This window comes from Plutella xylostella, chromosome 20 (assembly GCF_932276165.1).
Source record: "Plutella xylostella chromosome 20, ilPluXylo3.1, whole genome shotgun sequence".
Lineage (NCBI taxonomy): Eukaryota > Metazoa > Arthropoda > Insecta > Lepidoptera > Plutellidae > Plutella > Plutella xylostella.
The window spans coordinates 3,432,060-3,450,130 of NC_064000.1; the positions used below are offsets into that span (position 1 = coordinate 3,432,060).

The following is an 18,071-nucleotide window of genomic DNA, read 5'->3' on the forward strand; positions in this document are numbered from 1 at the left end:
ACAGATAAAATAAATAGAATGGATAGATGGGTGTTCTACTTCCTCTATGAATTTGACCGCAAAAAAAAAATGTCAAAGCTAGAGTTTGGTGTTTGTATTTTGTTGGTTTGCTTATTTTAAATTATTAAATTAGGTATATTAAAAGAGTAATCATGGTAGTGACTGCTACAGAGACGCCTTCGCAGGCTCAAGTTATATTCATAATTGAAGCTACAGCTGCTAATGGGGCATACATAAACGAGCTTAAAACAAATTATATTATACCAACTCTCGAGTAAGTTTGGCTCATATTTTATCATCACTCAGTAATTTTGGATTAATTCTTAAGGATCATCATATAGTCTAGCTGCAGTAACCTGATTATTGTGGTCTGAGGCTATGGGCGAACGTATAGCACCAACCGCTTTCTATAAAAATGTGACTATCATAATATTTTATGTACTATATACCAAAAAGTAGCTTTACAGTGACCTTTACCTCATTACTCATTAGTCTATAGCTCTTAAATATAGAGATATGGTGAAGTAAGAGTAGTAAGAGACTTATCAGTACAAATTTGCTAACAAGACATACCCGGTTCACTTCTTCCAAAGTTCATCTTACAAAAAATATATTTAGCTCCATAAAACCTTTGAAGGTAGAAACATCCATGATCAATCATAAATAAGTCTTCTATCCATCCCATCCAAACTCAAGTAAACCAACTTCTTCAGATATTTCCATGGAGGTCCTCTAGAGGAGGGTGGAGGGAACGGGTCAGTGTACGGTGTGGTCACATACCTGTCAGCAGACTGCCACCCTGGGCAACCAGTCGCCACGTACGGACCCCTCACCTGCCCACAGAGCGTCATTGAGACTGTTGATAAGCTACAGTAAGTATACAGGGTGGCCCATGGAAATGGGTCAGCAGAGTGTGTTCTTTAAATCATGCCGTAACTTTTTCCTGCATGCTTAGCTTTATCTTTGAATGTCACACATTATTTTTAATACATTGCTGAAATTGTTACAAAGGAAGAGGCTTACATCAAGTTTGTCCTTAGAGCTACATAATATGTGGGTTCATCTCCACAGCCCATTTCACCCCAGACTACTATCATTTACATAATCTGTCTTTGTCTGTATAATCTGACCTTTGCTCTATCTTTTCTACTGTATTTTGGCTCTAACTAGCATTTTTTTTATAGATAGATAGAATATCATTTATTTGCTCCACTTAAACATAGCACATATGAGTACAACAAATAAGATAGGTACAGTTAAATTAAGAGGCGAAAAGTGTTTGTTGAAGCAGACCAAAAGGGAAGCAACTCAGGGCATCTTCTTCTGTATGTATTCCATTAAATTATCCAATAAATAACCCCTTTTGGGTGAAATACCTAAAACCTAGATTACCTGAAACCATGAAGTAGGTACTTAAAATGCATAAAAACTAAATATTACTAGGTACAACAGTTATCTCAGAAGTTTATAAATGCTTAAAATTAAGATTACCAGCACAAGCACAGTTTATTCTCTATCTAATGTGTCCTTGAAATCATTGACTGACCACAAACATCTCTCCCTCAGGTTCATAGGCGGAGCATCAGAAAGCCGCGCGTGCATCACAGAAGCGCTCACAACAGCGGTGGCGTGCTTCGAGCAGCTCGGCCGCAGCGACGCGCCGCGCCACGCCGTGCTGCTGTGCTGCCAGCCGCCGTACTGCGCCGCCGCCGGCCCGCTGCTGCCTCAGGGTGAGCTAGTGGGGGGGACACTGTGTACATGTATACAGAAAGAATGTGAAACGAGCATGAAAAGCGATAGTATAACACTGTCAGATATCTGTGTGGGCTAATCAATGGAAGAAACTATGGAATAAAAATTCTGATGCTTTCAACATTTCAACACTACTTTCATAAAATCCACTGGGTTAACTTGGCACTTGGAAAAACCAGGGGATCAAGCAGTCAAGCCTTATTGCCTTAGGGTGAGATAATATAAGCAGTTGTTGTAGAACCAAACTAAAGGATATATTTAAATTCCTTATTTCTTAAGAATTCATTGCAGACATACTTTGCATATCTGTATCTTGATGCTTTAATACATGGTGGTTTTAGCTGAAAGCAAAGCGCACAGAGACACTCAATCATCTATCAATTTATCATCTTCTTTTTAAATAAGCCTTGCTCTTGTTGGTGTAGTTCCCGCCACCGCGATCTGCCATAAGCCAGTTCCTTTATTTCTTGATACTACACGACCTTTGCCTACACACACAGTTTGTCTACACACCCAAAAACTTAAATAATCTTCTTCCACGAAATTAACCTCAAAATTATTCCCCGCAGGCACACCAACCACAGTAGAGCAAGCTTGTCGTCAACTATCCGAAGCCGGGGTGCAGCTGTCTCTGGTGTCGGGGCGGCGCTGCGCCGCGCTGCCGCCGCTCTACGAGCTCGCCGGCGGAGACCTTCATAAGCAGCATCAGAGGAACTATGCCAAGGTAGACTATAGTCATGAATGTGTCGGTGTCAAACTCTGGCTAACCTAGTATCAAGAGAATCGTTTATCTGTCTATAATTTGTATGAATCTGACAGATTTTTGACAGGTAAACGATGCAGCTGCTAATATAATAAATGTCGGTGGTGGTAAAACAGCAGGTGATACGCTACTCGAGAACAAGGCGTTTACTTAAAGATTGTTAGTGGCTATGTAAGTATAGACGCAGTTTCTTTAGACACCTATCCATCTATCTATCCCTGGCGCCGCGCCCTGGTCACTCCAGCGACCGTAGAGCAAGCGTGTCGTCAGCTGGCAAGAGGCCGGGGTGCAGCTGTCGCTGGTGTCGGGGCGGCGCTGCGCCGCGCTGCCGCCGCTCTACGAGCTCGCCGGCGGAGACTTGCACAAGCAGCATCAGAGGAACTATGCCAAGGTAGATACTTAAAATAACTGCTGGACATAGGACTCAGCCAATGGGTAATAAGGTAGTTTATAACTAACTTTTCTAGCTGTCACTCAAGTTTTCCCATGGAAAATCCGTGATAAAAAATCCTCCACGGTTTCAGCTTTCTGTACTCAAAATTTCATCAAAATCCGTCCAGTATTTTTAACGTTGTAGAGTAACAAACATGCTCATGAAATTTCGCGGCAGCTGGCTAGCAGTATGTTTATTTGGTATGAGTATGGACACGGTTTCTTTAGAAACCTATCCATGTATCTATCCCTGGCGCCGCGCCCTGGTCACTCCAGCGACCGTGGAGCAAGCTTGTCGCCAACTATCCGAAGCCGGGGTGCAGCTGTCACTAGTGTCGGGGCGGCGCTGCGCCGCGCTGCCGCCGCTCTACGAGCTCGCCGGCGGAGACTTGCACAAACAGCACCAGAGGAACTATGCCAAGGTAGATACTTGAACCACTGATATATACTATATCACTGTTATAGGACTCAGCCACTGGTGTATAAGGTAGCTTATAACTAAATTTTGTAGCTTCAAAAAGTGTTTCCCTGAAGTTCCGTGATAAAAAGTAGGCTATGTGTTAATCCATGGTTTCAGCTTTCTCTACACCAAATGTCATGAAAATCTGTCCAATAATTTAATTTGAAAGAGTAACAAACATACTTACAAAGTTTCGCGGCGGCTAGCAATCTGTTTATCGCTACGTAAGTAAAGACGCGGTGTATTTAGACACCTATCCATCTACCTGTCCCTGGCGTGGGTCCCCTGGTCCCCCGGCGGTGGAGCCAGCTGTCAGAGGCCGGGGTGCAGCTGTCTCTGGTGTGGGGGCGGCGGGGACTTGCACAAGCAGCATCAGAGGAACTATGCCAAGGTATAGCGATGAATGTGGGAAAGTTTATCATCTCCGTCGCGCTCGCTCTTGAGGCTGTGAGATGAGAGTGAGCGCGATGTATAACTTTTGTCACGTCATAATTGCGCCCCATGCTAGGCCTTCTGAATCTGACAGGCAAACACAGCGTGGGACGCCCTCCTGCTCCCTGGATTGACGACCTAAGGCAGAGGACCTAGTATTGGTATTATTGGCTGATGATTATGATGACAGGTATCTTCCCAGAGAACGGCGTCTGTCTTCTGACTTAATCATGCATTGAAACTACTTGTGTAAGGTCGTCATTGCATCTCTTTCCATAGCACTTGAGACTTTAAATCGGTAGACCAGTGCAACCGTCAGTGTCCAATAGTGTAGGTAGACCTTTCCGTTCTGGCTTTGAAGAAAGACTCAGTTGAGAAAAATATAACGCTTTAGGAATCTTGCAATCTAATTGATAATGGCTACCTATCGGATAAAACACGTGCTATCACTCTGTGTAATTATGTTTTAGACAGTACATCATGTCTTTTATCCCACAGGTAGCCATTACCCAGACATTGTAAAACAGGCCCTTAGTATCTTATTTATTATATCTATGTCTTAAACAGGCTATTATCACCCCAGTATACAAAGGAGGTGACAGAGACAATCCTAGCGACTATAGGCCTATATCTGTTTTGCCTTCTATATCCAAAATTTTAGAAAAAGTCATTAACATTCGGCTGGTAGGTTACCTAAACAAATTCAACATAATATCCGATTCGCAATATGGGTTTCGACAAGGTATATCAACTGAAGATGCCGTAACAGCACTAACTTCTATTATTGTGGATCACGTAGATAAAGGTAAAAAATGTATTACAGTCTTTCTAGATTTGAAGAAAGCTTTTGATACTGTCTCTGTCCCAATCCTTGTGCGTAGACTTGAGAATATCGGCATTAGAGGCGTCCCTTTGGCACTTTTCAAAGATTATCTTGTAAGTCGCAAACAAAGCGTTAAAATAGGAAAATATGTTAGTGAAAATTCGAACATTACATATGGTGTCCCACAGGGCAGTGTGTTGGGCCCAACCTTATTTCTAATATATATTAACAGCTTATGTGACATGAAAATTGAAAGAGGACACATATTTTCCTATGCAGACGATACTGCTGTTGTGTTTGCTAGTAAGACATGGAGTGATGTACGTGGCTCTGCTGAAAAGGGACTTGCCCACATTGCTCACTGGCTTAACTCAAATATACTAACCCTAAATTTGTCTAAAACTAACTATATATGTTTTACAAAATATAATAGTACTCAACCGTTGTACGACTTCCAAATTAAAATTCATACTTGTAAGAATCTTCAAAACACTAACTGTTCATGTGGTTTAATTGCTAGGGTTACAAAAACCAAATATCTAGGGATAATGGTAGACCAGCGTTTATCTTGGCACTCTCACCTAGAACTGGTTATAAGCAGAATCAGAAAACTGATGTGGATTTTTAAAACGTTAAGGCACGTAGCCACAGCAACCCTTCTCAACCAAATGTACATCACTTTGGCCCAATCAATCCTAATATATTGTATACCTGTGTGGGGTGGGGCAACTAAAGACAAATTTCTTGGATTAGAGAGGGCACAAAGGTCGCTCTTGAAAATTATGTACTTTAAGCCGCTGGGATTTTCAACTGAAAACTTATATAAAATTTGTGACTTACTTACCATTAGAAAACTTTATATCCTGCACGCTGTTTTAAAACTACACAAAACTTTAACTTATGACCCTCGTATCCTCAACAAAAGAAGGAAAGATATAGTAGCCCCTGTAGTTTCTGTAAATTCTACTTATGCAAGTAGACAATATCGTAAACAATCTGCATTCTTATATAACCTAATTAATAAAGACATACATATTTATCCAATGAACTGCTACGAATGTAAAAAATGTGTAACAAAGTGGTTAAAAACGCATACATATGAGCAAATTGAAACAATTCTATTAAATTCTGGATAAAACTTTTAAAATATTACATGTACTAAACCCTCAAATCGTAACAGACACCCGCTATCACACATACACACATTCACACACACACAGTCACAAACACACACACACACACACACACACACACACACACACATACACACACACACATACACACACACACACACACACACACACACACACACACACACACACACGCACACACACACGCACACACACACGCACGAACACACACTACTTACAAAACTACACTTACACTTATCAAAACTAAATTACTAACTAAAACTTCCTTTATAAAAATCATATTTTCTTATATTGTAACCATTGTGGAAGAGCGGAGCCTCCTGATACAGGTATTGTTTACTTAAAAGGAGACTCCATTTACTTGTAAATGTTATGATTATTTTGTTAAAGGAAATAAATGATTTTGTATTTTGTATTTTTTTTGTATGTTATATATTTTATCTACAGTACTCATAATTAATAATCAGATAATTTCAGCATAATAATTTCAACGGGTAACGGGCGCTGCGGGCTAAAATATAAGTCATACTTAGTTTAGCAGCAGATGCTACATTACTTGTCACAAATAGTCTCATTAGTTATGTTTAGTTGAAATAAGGATGTACTGTGTGACAAATGTATCCATTTTTCTGTAAATAAATATTTCATTTCATTTCATTATGTATTGTTCCCAGGACCCCCGTCACCTGGTGCTGCTCCGCGGCTACAGCCTCAAGGAGCGGCCGCCGAGCCCCGCGCCGCCGCCCGCGCCAGAGATACAGCAAGACATGTACGGGTATGTACTGAGCAGGGTTTATTTGTATGTAATTAGGGTGAGTGTGATAAGTGATGGAATCTATTTGTGAATGGTACTATTGTTGAAATGGTACGCAGCGAGATACAGACTGACATGTAAGGGTACCTATGTACTTTGTATGTACCTAATAAGTGTGAGTATGATGCGTGATCGAATAGATTTGCTAATTGCGCGCAGAAACGCTAGCCGACGATAAATTCCCCATACTCACCCATTTTTCCCCTTCTACAGGGTGGGTCGCGGCGCGGCGCGCGGCGTGGGTTCGTTCCCGCGCGCCCGGGCCGGCTGGCTGCCTCCTGCCCGGAACACCCTGTATGCGGGCAACTCGCCGCTACTGGCACAACTCGCTCAGCCGTATAACCCGCCGCCCGTGCAGCCACAACAGGTATGTTACTTTGTAGAGCAATGCAATTAGATAGCTTATGGATACCTCTACTATTATGGTGCTTCCATTTTACTACTTATTATGCTGCTTCTTCTCCTTTTGTCGGTGTATTTCCCGCCACCGCGGTCTGTCACACTATATTGCGATACAATCACTAAATAGTCATTCTAAATAGCTGGCTTGGTTCACCATGAACAGATAGACCAAGACCTAAATAGAGTAACAAATAATTTCCCCACTGTATGAAATGAAAAAAATACTACCAATGCATTCTAGTTAAAGGTTGCTATCGATTTATGTACGTATGTGTTTTATATTCTTATATCTAATTTAGTTTGTAGGGACTTATAATATAATAACTAAATCATTATTTTCATTTTTCCTTTAGAATTCTTTAGTACACTTGAACCTTTCTTTAATCAAAATATCCTTCCACCCTAAGGTTGTCTTGAAAAAATCGCTTTAAGCGATAAGACCGCCATTTTTGTACATATTTGTTAGTATTTAAGTTTTGTAAGTTTCTTTTATGTGTGTGTGTACAAATAAAGAATATTCTATCTATCTATCTATCTAATGATAAATAAATAACCTATAACTACACATTTCACAGTCGTCTCTCCAGCGCATGCCGGGCATGCTGGCTGCGGGCGCGGGGGCGCCGCCCGCGCCGCAGCCGCTGCCGCCGCAGCCCGCGCCGCCCATGCCCGCCGCGCAGCCCTCAGGTTAGTCGTGTAGAGGTTGTCCCATAGTTATAGGTACCACAGGCAATAGGCTTGCAAACATAGCCAACTGCGGTTGACATTACACTTTCGAGAAGGCGTCTGCCCCACAACCATAGATTTTTTTAACGCAGATTACATATTAATCGTAATATCAATAATTTGTAATGAAATCAAGTCAACTGTGGACCTCTACCCTCTGGCTCTAACCAGAGACTCATTCGTAGCCGCATCTTTTATCATATTGCCCAAACTCACAGCTAGGTTAATTAAGCATAAAATTCATAAACGAGGCACGCGAAATTCATACATTTGTCGCATGTATGCTATCTAATTAAATCCGCAAAGGTTACATTACTACAAGACATGAGTGTATAAAGTGCAATCAAAAATTTCCCAAAACCTCTCTACAAACCTTCTAAATTTTAAACCGCACATTTCACACTCCAGGGTCGGGCACGGCCGCGCAGGCGCCGCTGCGCACGTACATCTGGAGCGGCGTGCTCGAGTGGATGGAGAAGGGCAAGGGGCCTAAGGACCAGAAGGTCACCAAACATCTGCCGTGTCAAGTGAGTTTGTACTATCTGTTTTTTTTTGGCGGCCGAATGGCGTAGTGGTTAGTGACCCTGACTACTGAGCCGAAGGTCCCGGGTTCGATTCCCGGCTGGGGCAAATATTTGTTTAAACACAGATATTTGTTCTCGGGTCTTGGATGTGCCCGTAAAATGGCAATAGGCCTGCCCCCTATTACATTGGGACTAACATAACACTCTGGCGAAAAGTGGGTGCAGCAATGCACCTCTGCCTACCCCGCAAGGGAGTACATTAGTACAAGGCGTGAGTGTGTGTTTTTTTTGTTTTTTTTTTAATGATGTTCGGCAAACTTTAATTTTTGAAAAAATACTTTTATAATTACTATTTTACAGTGCTTTGCCACGCTATGTTTGTTTATTAAAGGTCTTCAGTCGAGAACTCTGACAAATAACCTTGTTTCTGATACAATTATTTGAAGAAGAATCTTTTATATTTGTAAGGAAGCAGTTGTAAAAGGTATTTACATACAAAACTTTAATTTATCACTGAAGTACTTAATAAATGTAGTTTTCATTCTGCAGTAGTTTCACGCGCGTCTATTAATAAGTGCGTAGTTTGTCTATGCGAATACAGCTTAAGGCACACTTAGGCTTACTATATTATTATCATCACCATATCTCCTTCCCAGGTATCATCAAACTCCAAAGAGCTCGAGCCCGAGCTCAAAGTGGACGCTTGGCCGAGCAAGCTGCTGATGCAGCTGATGCCGAAGCAGCTCATCAGCTCCATCGGCGGGCAGTACCTGAAGGACAGCAAGTCCGTGCTGTTCCATCTGCAGCCCAACGAGGCCTTGGATGCCTTGACCAAGGTCATGGTTAATGGCTTTGTGAGTATACCAAGAATTTAATAGAAAGTTATAGATTTTCTCGTGATTTCACCTTCGGTATAAAAAGTTTTTCCCGTGGGAATTCCGGGATAAAAAGTAGTCAAAATCCGTTTATTTCTTTAGAATAGATCGCAAGTATATTGGTTCGTGCTCTTCTTTATTATTTTATTTATTATTAATTATTAATCAAAGTTATTATTGTCGGTAGGCTGGCTGCGTGCACTTCTCCCCGATGCCGTCGACGCCGCAGTGCGACATCAAGGTGCTGATCCTGCTGTACACGCCCGACAAGAAGGCCTTCCTCGGCTTCATCCCCAACAACCAGGCCACCTTCGTCGACAGACTGCGGAATGTAAGTCATTTACTTACTGCTTATCTAGAGGGGAATAGGGGAAAAACACGAATCCAACAATCCAGGTAATAGATCAGCGATCAGAGCCAAAAGCAAGAATCCAGCGGCTAATTTTCGTGCATCTCAAAATTCGTCAGGAACAGGATTCATCCCTAAGGTGTATTTAGGTACGCGCTCTTAGATTGGTGGCCATTTTGTCGCGTTCCGCGTACGTATTTCTTAAAAGCATTCTTTGGGATGCTATAAAAGATATTAATGGCACCCTGAAGCGTGTAAAGAACGCAAATTTTGTTAAAAACAGTATCCTTGATCCACACGTTTTGGTTCATATATGTTATTTGCGGCAAATTTAGTGCGTTCCGTATGTCATTAAAAGCGCTCTTAGACATGCCACGGATGATACTAAAGGCTCTATAAAGCTGGTGAGGCCACACTCTCCCGCCGCCGCGACGCCGCAGTGCGACATCAAGGTGCTGATCCTGCTGTACACGCCCGATAAGAAGGCCTTCCTCGGCTTCATCCCCAACAACCAGGCCACCTTCGTCGACAGACTGCGGAATGTGAGATCAAAATTATATAAACAAATAACAAAAATACTAATAGAATATTCTTCATATCGATTTTATGTGAATCCATTTGGCGGCCCGTAAACATAAACTCATGACCAATTAAAATTAAAATTATTAAAATTAATTTAAAAAGTTCCAGTGACAATAGCACCAAATTACTTTTAAACGGAAAAGACTTTACTAGCTCAATGAGGCCATCTGCAATATTCTACTAAATTTTAACAGCGCATCAGAATATTACCCACTAAAAACGTAAATATTTGGGTCCAGCCAGACTCGTCCCATTCCACACTCGACCCGGCCAAACTCGACCCGAATTTCTAAAATACGATAATGTCTAGGTACTTTTGTTGAAATGTATGAAATGTACTGTCAGCCACAAGAGTTTTTTTACTGAAATTATGGTTAGGTGTTTTATGTGCAGATTAATTCAAACAAAAGTAATAATTTGTACTTTTAATCATTAATTTATCATTTTCTATAAACATTATTAGTAGGTAACACATGTTTGAATTATAAACGTAATAAGTAATAATAAATATTAACAAAATAAGTAACTATTAATAATTATGTGTGCTAAAATCACAGTTACACAAAATATCTTTACAATGAAATATGTATAAAATCCTTTTTATAAAATCCGTTTGCTGTTTATAAAATTATAATTACTTCGCAGTAGCCCTTGCTTATCAAATGCATAAATTACAATACAAGTAAGTGCGCGTAAGAGATGGATGCAGGCCATCCAAATCTTGACCATTGTTATCGATAACCCGTTTATTTCAGGCTAAAACAATGAGAAGGGTAAACTACCTCTCTCTGTTACTGAGGTCAAACTTAGGCTAGTTTAGTCAACATATTTCTTAAATTTAAGTGATAATCACTTTATATGCAATCAATTAAGAAATCCATAAATATTTTCTGTCGACTGTACTTTGCGATAAGAAAAAAAATACAAACAAAAATGAACCTTATCGAAATTATTAAATTCGGGTCGAGTTTGGCCGGGTCGAGTGTGGAATGGGATGAGTCTGGCTGGACCCAAATATTTTGATAATAAAAATCTAAATAAAATGTTTTTAAAAATTTGGGTCGTTTTGTGTTGATATTTTGTAAGTGGAACTTTTACATTGACCGGGTTTTTTTTTAAATATCAAATAATTAACAATGCATGTGCTACATTCCAGGTGATCCAGCAACAGAAGATCACGCAGATCATCAACAAGCTGCCGGCGCCCGGGCAGCCGATGGGCGCCGGCGCGATGGCGTCCGGCAGCATGCCCGGAGGTAGCATGGGAGGTCAGATATACTACCTACATTCATATGTTCAAGACTGTAATCACCGAAGGGGTAGTCAGAGATGACTCACCCGCTTTTCGCTGTACATTTGTACTCACGTGATAGGTCGCGAGCTGTATCGCCGTTTTTGAATGAGTACAATGCAATTAGAGTACACATGTACTATCTAGATGTGCAGGTTTTCTCACGATGTTTTCCTCCGCCGTAAAGGCAATGTATATTGTACCTAGTTAAATTCCAAAGAACTCATTGGTACAACTCAGCGCTGGGATGAGATCCCGGCTCTCTGGCATGAGAAGCAGGCGATTACCTGACTGAGCTACCACCACTCTCTTATCCGACTGAGCTACCATTACCATATACCCTTTTAACCATATTGTAAAATGTGTAACAACGAATTGTACACAACGTTCAATGTAAAAAGTGAGACAATAGATATAAAATGTAACAAGTGTAACAATGAATTCTCCATCTCCTAGGCGGGTCGATGGGCGGCGGCGGCATGGCGGCGCCCATGGTGCAGGGCGGCATGGGCGGCGCGCCCGCCCAGCAGATGATGCAGCAGCAGATGCAGCATCCACAGGTATGTGTTTTAGTCTAATCTTGTGAAAATCTAATTTACTCTGATATAGGCTTTACCCCTCTGGGTTTATATGGGCTAAGGTCATCTGTCTAGTGACTGAAGCAGGCTGGAGGGCTTCCCACGCTACGTCTGTGTGTTCGTGGTCGCCACTCGATAACTCGCTTTCCCAACCTTTTCATGTGTATCTGCCTCGATGCCACTTCAGCTTACAGACTTTCATCCATTTATTCAAAATTATCACTACACTTTTCACATCATAAGATGATTTTATGTGCATGTTGTTGGTACTCCAAAGTAATTAAATAAATAAATCATACCTACTATAATAAATTAACCAACTAATTCTCACCCAACAGCAACCAATGGGCATGATGAACATGCAACAACAACAACAACAACAGCAGCAACAGCAACAACAGCAGCAGCAACAACAACAAAAGCCTCAACAACAAGGCCCGCGCCCTCAACTCGACTCTCTCGAGGCAGCGAGACAACAGAACTTAGAGAAGATACAACAGTTACAACAGACGTTGGAAGCGGCACATCAACAAGAAGCCCAGTTCAAATCGCAAATGGATATAATGTCGCATCTGCAAGCGGCTCAACAACAGGAGCAGCATTATAAACAGCTTGAGGTGAGGGTTTTTGGTGTGGGAAGTGCGTTTTTTACGGCTTGACCTAGAATGTAGGTATCTTGATGCTGATATTGCTCAATAATCATGTTCTTATGAGTCGTGATGAATATTAGCTATGGGACGGTGTTTAATTGTGGTGAAAGGATTGCCAGACACATGAAAAAATGCTTTGAGTAACCATACTGATTGTTATTGGATTATTACGTTTAATTTTTAAACATAGTTTATACACTCAAATACAATACTCAAAAACAGATCAAGATTGTTTATATTTTAGGTCAAGTGTAAAAAATGCAGTTTAAGCTGATGTAGATGCATGGATGTAAAACAAAAGCCTTAAGAATTCTGGAGATAGAAGGCAGTTTAAGTTGACTTCAAACTATAGGTTTGTTTGTTTGCTATTGATCATATCTGATCCCTGCGTTAGATATTGTTATTAGTAATTATTTCATTTTGTGTATTGTTTCCACTGTAGTTGAAATTCCTTGCTTTTCAAACTATTGATCCAGCTCAGATAACTAAATACAATTACTGATTAGTAAGCAAATCCATACATAGATAAATATTTGTACATATTTAACTTCCCTGGTATCTATTATATGCTGTAAATGCAATAAATCTACCTATATTTCAACAATCTCCCGAAATGACATCCACAACTTATGAATGTAATACAAAGTTAAATTATATAATTTACTGTAAAATACAATAAATCTATTTAATGAATATGCCTAAATAACATGTAAAATACTGAATATCATTCATTAATATCCCTTAACAACATCTACAACAACTTATGAATTTTACACACATACAAAGTTAGCAACATAAGGTGCATATATTGACGGCGGGTTGCGTTCGCAGATGGATTTAATGTCGCATCTACAAGCGGCCCAGCAGCAAGAACAGCATTATAAGCAGTTAGAAGTAAGTCCAAGTCCATCTAGGGATGCCATTATATTCTCATTATTACGGGTAAAAGACCACGGTGAAGTTGGCAGTACTATATTTTACGGGTAAAAGTCTAAGGGTAAAGTCGGTGATATTATATTTTACGGGTAATCGTTTTAGCTGGCAACATTGCCTTATTCTCGTTTGCGGGTAAAAGTTGACAACATTTTATTGTAATTTGCAATGTTGGAGTCGGGTTTTGTAAAGCTTTCTATCACTCGGTTTTGTATGGGGTCTCACAATTATTTTATTAAAAACTGTCATTTATATGTTCTGTATAGCGTTGTATAAATTGTATGGGTTGTATTGGGATCATATGTAATCATAATTTTGGAGTTGGGTTCATATTCACTATGTTAAGTTTCTACTCTTGCAGGAATGTCTATTAAAAAGTTTTATTTTATATTTCGGAGCGGGTAAAAAATTCACTTTGTAATATGCTGTTTTTTTTTGTTTATAAGGCTGATTATCATTTAATTTTTCAATTATAAGATGCTGTGTCTCTAAATATCTTTTACAATATTATCTATTATTAATTTAATGCTAAATAAATGTTAGTTCCTCTGCTGGGCACCACCTGTTCAAAGTTTCATGCAAATTTTTAGAAACTCTTCTTACTAACCGAGATTTCCCCGTACTAACGCCATCTGTTAACTGAAAAAGTCTTTGAAAGAAAAGCGCGCTTCAATTCTATGGCATTGCGTTATCTATACGTCTATGATAGTAATACAGTCAGGAGCAATGAAAAAGTTCCACTGACATACGGAACGCCAATGGCAGGTGGAACTTTTTCATTACTCATGAGTGTATTTTACTACATGGTTACTGCACGTCGCGGTTTGGTTTACACTTGCAACTGAACAGCTTCTCAACAGGTTGACTGTTATTAGAGTTTTCACCGTTCAAACAGTGGCAAAGCAAACGTGTTTTTATACCTTTTAGATAGTTCAAAGCCTGTACCGCGCCATAAAAATGCTGTAACTGATCGAACGGTGTAATAGCTCTAACTGTATACATACAACTATATACAGGGTCTTTTAAAAGTGGTATACTACATAAAAAGGGGCTGCCTCGGGGTCAATCTAAACAACTTTTGTGCTACTACTTCTCACATGTATTTTAGCGAATTGCTAAAAATCGTAAGCAAACGTCGTTTAGTACTGACCCCCTAAGCCACTCCCTTTCGGCTTAGTACCATGTAAAAATACATGCTTCAACAACACCTGTAACATCATCTGTAACACACCCCGCAACATCCCACAGGAGCAGCAGCGCAAACACCAGTTACAGCAACAGTTGCAGCAGCAGTTACGCGCCGGCGCGCCGCGCGGCATGCGGCCCATGATCCCGCCCAACAACCCCGGCCTCAGGCATCTGCTGCAACAGGTAACGTGACAGTGTAACAAGTAACGTAACATGCGGTGTAACAGGTAGTGTAACTTGAGGAAGAAGTTAAGCCCGCCGCTCCATGCTCTGTACGAGATGTTTTGGCTCGTGCCTCCACAAAACTATTTACTATTAGATAATACTACTCGTTTCGTGTAGTTTTTTCGTGAGTCTGGAGCGTGCTTAAGGGTAGGGAAATAGTAGTTTAGCTACTTCGCATAGCTAAAGTTGAAGGTACAGTTGGTTTTTAGAACTTTATTTTTGTTAATTACCAAATCCTGGATATCATTATTTAAACCTGAAATGCATAGCTTTAGCTTATGTTGAATTGAATAGAAGAGAGCATACAATACATGCAGTTTTCCGATGCCTATATTTAAGTATTCGGAGCTGCGTTGCATAGCTTTAGCTTAGCTAGAACTTGATAGGTAGGTACTTAGAAAAATACTAAAAAGTACAATTTCTGATGAATCAAGTTACCTTTAAGTTTTTTTCTGTTACTGGTGCTAGAATCTCCTTAAATGGACCCTCTGAAATTCAATCATTCTTTTTATAATTTATTGTACATAATTATTTGCTAATAGTTAATTAAATATTTTTAAAAGGCTTGGAAAGTACACTACCAATGTTTGAAAGTTTGAGTATGTTTATAGTTAATTATAAGTCACTAACTGTTCTTCTATAATTAAGAATCTACATCATTTCTCATTAATTTTACAGACATAATTAAAAGCCTTTTATCATTTATTGGAAGTGGTGAATAAAGATGATTATCATAACATAACAAACTACCTAGGTATTTCTGATGATATTACTTGTGGATATTACACCTACATATGTCATCTCAATCATCTTTAGGCACTCATTTATAGATTTCCATAGCTGCTAACATTCATTTTATAAATTTTCCTGTCATGCTCAATAATCATAGACATTTAAAATGTAATCCACATTTAATAATTTTCCATTAATCCATGCATTTACTTTCTAGCATTCATTTAATTAACATCTGCTATTAACCCGCCTTCCAGCATTCACGTGGCTTTATTTATAATGTTAACCTTTTATTAGTGATTTCATTAGTTTTATTATGATGAGAAGTTGCCTATATCAGTACAGTACAAAACCTGTTTCACAATGTCTTGATCATAGCTACCGAGGGAATAAAAGACATGCTGTTACTCTCTGTAATTATGTTTTAGACAGTGGTATCATGTCTTATCCCACAGCTAGCCATTACAATGTCTGGGCATTGTGATATAGGCCCCAAACCACACACCCGACGATTATAAGATAACAGCTTATCCTAGGCTGAACATATTTTGGTATAAAACGTATCTAATTCCACTAGCCTGCTCTAAAGCGAGCATAGCTACGAACAACCCGTATTTTTTGCAATAAAGGTAAAACAATAATATAAAGCCACGTCCACACTATCGTTTTTGTAGCAGCAGCAGGCGGCGGCCCGCGGCGCCCGACCGCCCCACATGTGAACACTGCCTTAGACTACACCCACACAAGTACGCTTGTATACACCTCTCATTATATACCATTTGGTTGTGGAGTTATGTTATTCCAGAGATCATTCAATTTATTTGACCGCTACTTTCAAATTAAATGTTCAGTTTTGGTCTTTGACATTGGTCATCAATTAGCCTGTGGATGATGTTCCGGGAAATGAGAGAATAATAAGATACTTAATAAAAATGACATAGTTAATAGAATAACATGACTCCACAACTTGCACTTTTTAGGGTTCCGTAGCCAAAATGGCAAAAACGGAACCCTTATAGTTTCGTCATGTCCGTCTGTCCGTCTGTCCGTCTGTCACAGCCGATTTACTCGGAAACTATAAGTACTACAGTGATGAAATTTGATGGGAATATGTGTTGTATGAACCGCTACAAAAATATGACACTAAATAGTAAAAAAAAGAATTGGGGGTGGGGCCCCCCATACATGTAACTGAGGGATGAATTTTTTTTTTTCGATGTACCTACCCGTGTGGGGTATCAATGGAAAAGTCTTTTAAAATGATATAAAGTTTTCTAAAAAACATTTTTCTTAAAGTGAACGGTTTTTGAGATATCAGCTCTCAAAGTCGTAAAAAGTATGTCCCCCCCCCCCTCTATTTTTATAACTACGGGGTATAAAATTCTAAAAAAAATAGAGGTGATGCATGCTAATTAACTCTTTCAACGATTTTTGGTTTGATCAAAGTATCTCTTATAGTTTTTGAGATAGGTTGATTTAACTACGGAACCCTTTGTGCGCGAGCCCGACTCGCACTTGGCCGGTTTTTTCTTACTTCTGTAATATATTGAATCAAAACTTATACTACTAAAATAACTACTGGGATATCTAAAATTGCCAGCGAAAAACGGCTTCTGGAAATTCTGTAGGTATAAAATACACTGCACTGGGCTATCCTTTTAATTTTCTCTATGGCTTGAACAATGAACAATATAATCGTCTGAACTAAAGTTGATTTGATTTAAATCAAGGTACTTACTATTGATTCAATATATTAAGCTAATGCATGGTACTTTTAGTCCCTATTCTGTCTGTACATTACTTCCACCATTTTAACCTTTGGTCACCCTTAGCTTGCCTTGACAGCTTGAAAATCTTCATCAAACATTATATCTCACTATCTATCACGTCTTTACATCGGTATATAATCTATACTATATAGGGTTATTGGTAAGTAGACGGGATCCTTTCAGTTGATAGTAGGGGTAGGTAGGTACAAACTACTTTGACCATGGTACCTGTATAGATATCCTTTTATGATGTATAATGTATACTTGTATAGTATACATTATGACAGTGATAGTTACTAAACTTAGTAAAAGTTATAAATCGTTACTATTTATGTTAGCAGTTAGATAGGTACTGCAAAAATATTATAACAAATCTTTTCTCCCTGTGTGTTCATGATAGCCAAATTTAAGCATCAAATGTATAAATTAATGTATGTTTTCAGCAACCGCAGTACAGGCCTGGAGGCCCCGCCAGGCCGCCCTCGCAGCCACAGCCCTTTGAAGATGTTGCAAATTACGATTTCATGTAATCAATATTTGTAAATAATATAACACGAAGCCTCGAAGTCCTAAATGGAGTAAAGTGTGTGGTGATATGCTTTTAAAGTATGTATGAATCG

General features: G+C 39.5%; 1 protein-coding gene across 4 annotated transcripts; it reads left to right on the plus strand.

Moving 5' to 3' along the window:
• The first annotated feature begins 84 nt into the window (after positions 1–84).
• LOC105388887 (mediator of RNA polymerase II transcription subunit 25) lies at positions 85–18,017 on the plus strand. 4 transcript variants are annotated; one of them, XM_048628361.1, is made up of 17 exons: positions 85–274; positions 714–872; positions 1,567–1,730; positions 2,322–2,476; positions 6,488–6,588; positions 6,841–6,994; positions 7,605–7,716; positions 8,164–8,282; positions 8,936–9,133; positions 9,342–9,485; positions 11,242–11,353; positions 11,833–11,936; positions 12,293–12,571; positions 13,436–13,498; positions 14,786–14,908; positions 16,357–16,428; positions 17,895–18,017. In XM_048628361.1, the coding sequence occupies exons 1-16, from the start codon at positions 153–155 to the stop codon at positions 16,399–16,401; spliced, it is 2,154 nt and encodes a 717-aa protein (XP_048484318.1). In that variant the 5' UTR covers positions 85–152; the 3' UTR covers positions 16,402–16,428; positions 17,895–18,017. The 4 variants fall into 4 exon arrangements, with proteins under 4 accessions (XP_048484318.1, XP_048484317.1, XP_048484320.1 ...); XM_048628360.1 differs by lacking the exon at positions 16,357–16,428; XM_048628363.1 differs by lacking the exon at positions 13,436–13,498.
• The last annotated feature ends 54 nt before the right edge of the window (positions 18,018–18,071 follow it).

Coding starts and splice junctions, on each gene's coding strand:
- LOC105388887 (XM_048628360.1), top strand. CDS start 153: ATGGTAGTGACTGCTACAGAGACGCCTTCGCAGGCTCAAGTTATATTC. Junction 12,572..13,435: donor AGCATTATAAACAGCTTGAG/GTGAGGGTTTTT, acceptor TTGCGTTCGCAG/ATGGATTTAATGTCGCATCT. Junction 13,499..14,785: donor AGCATTATAAGCAGTTAGAA/GTAAGTCCAAGT, acceptor AACATCCCACAG/GAGCAGCAGCGCAAACACCA.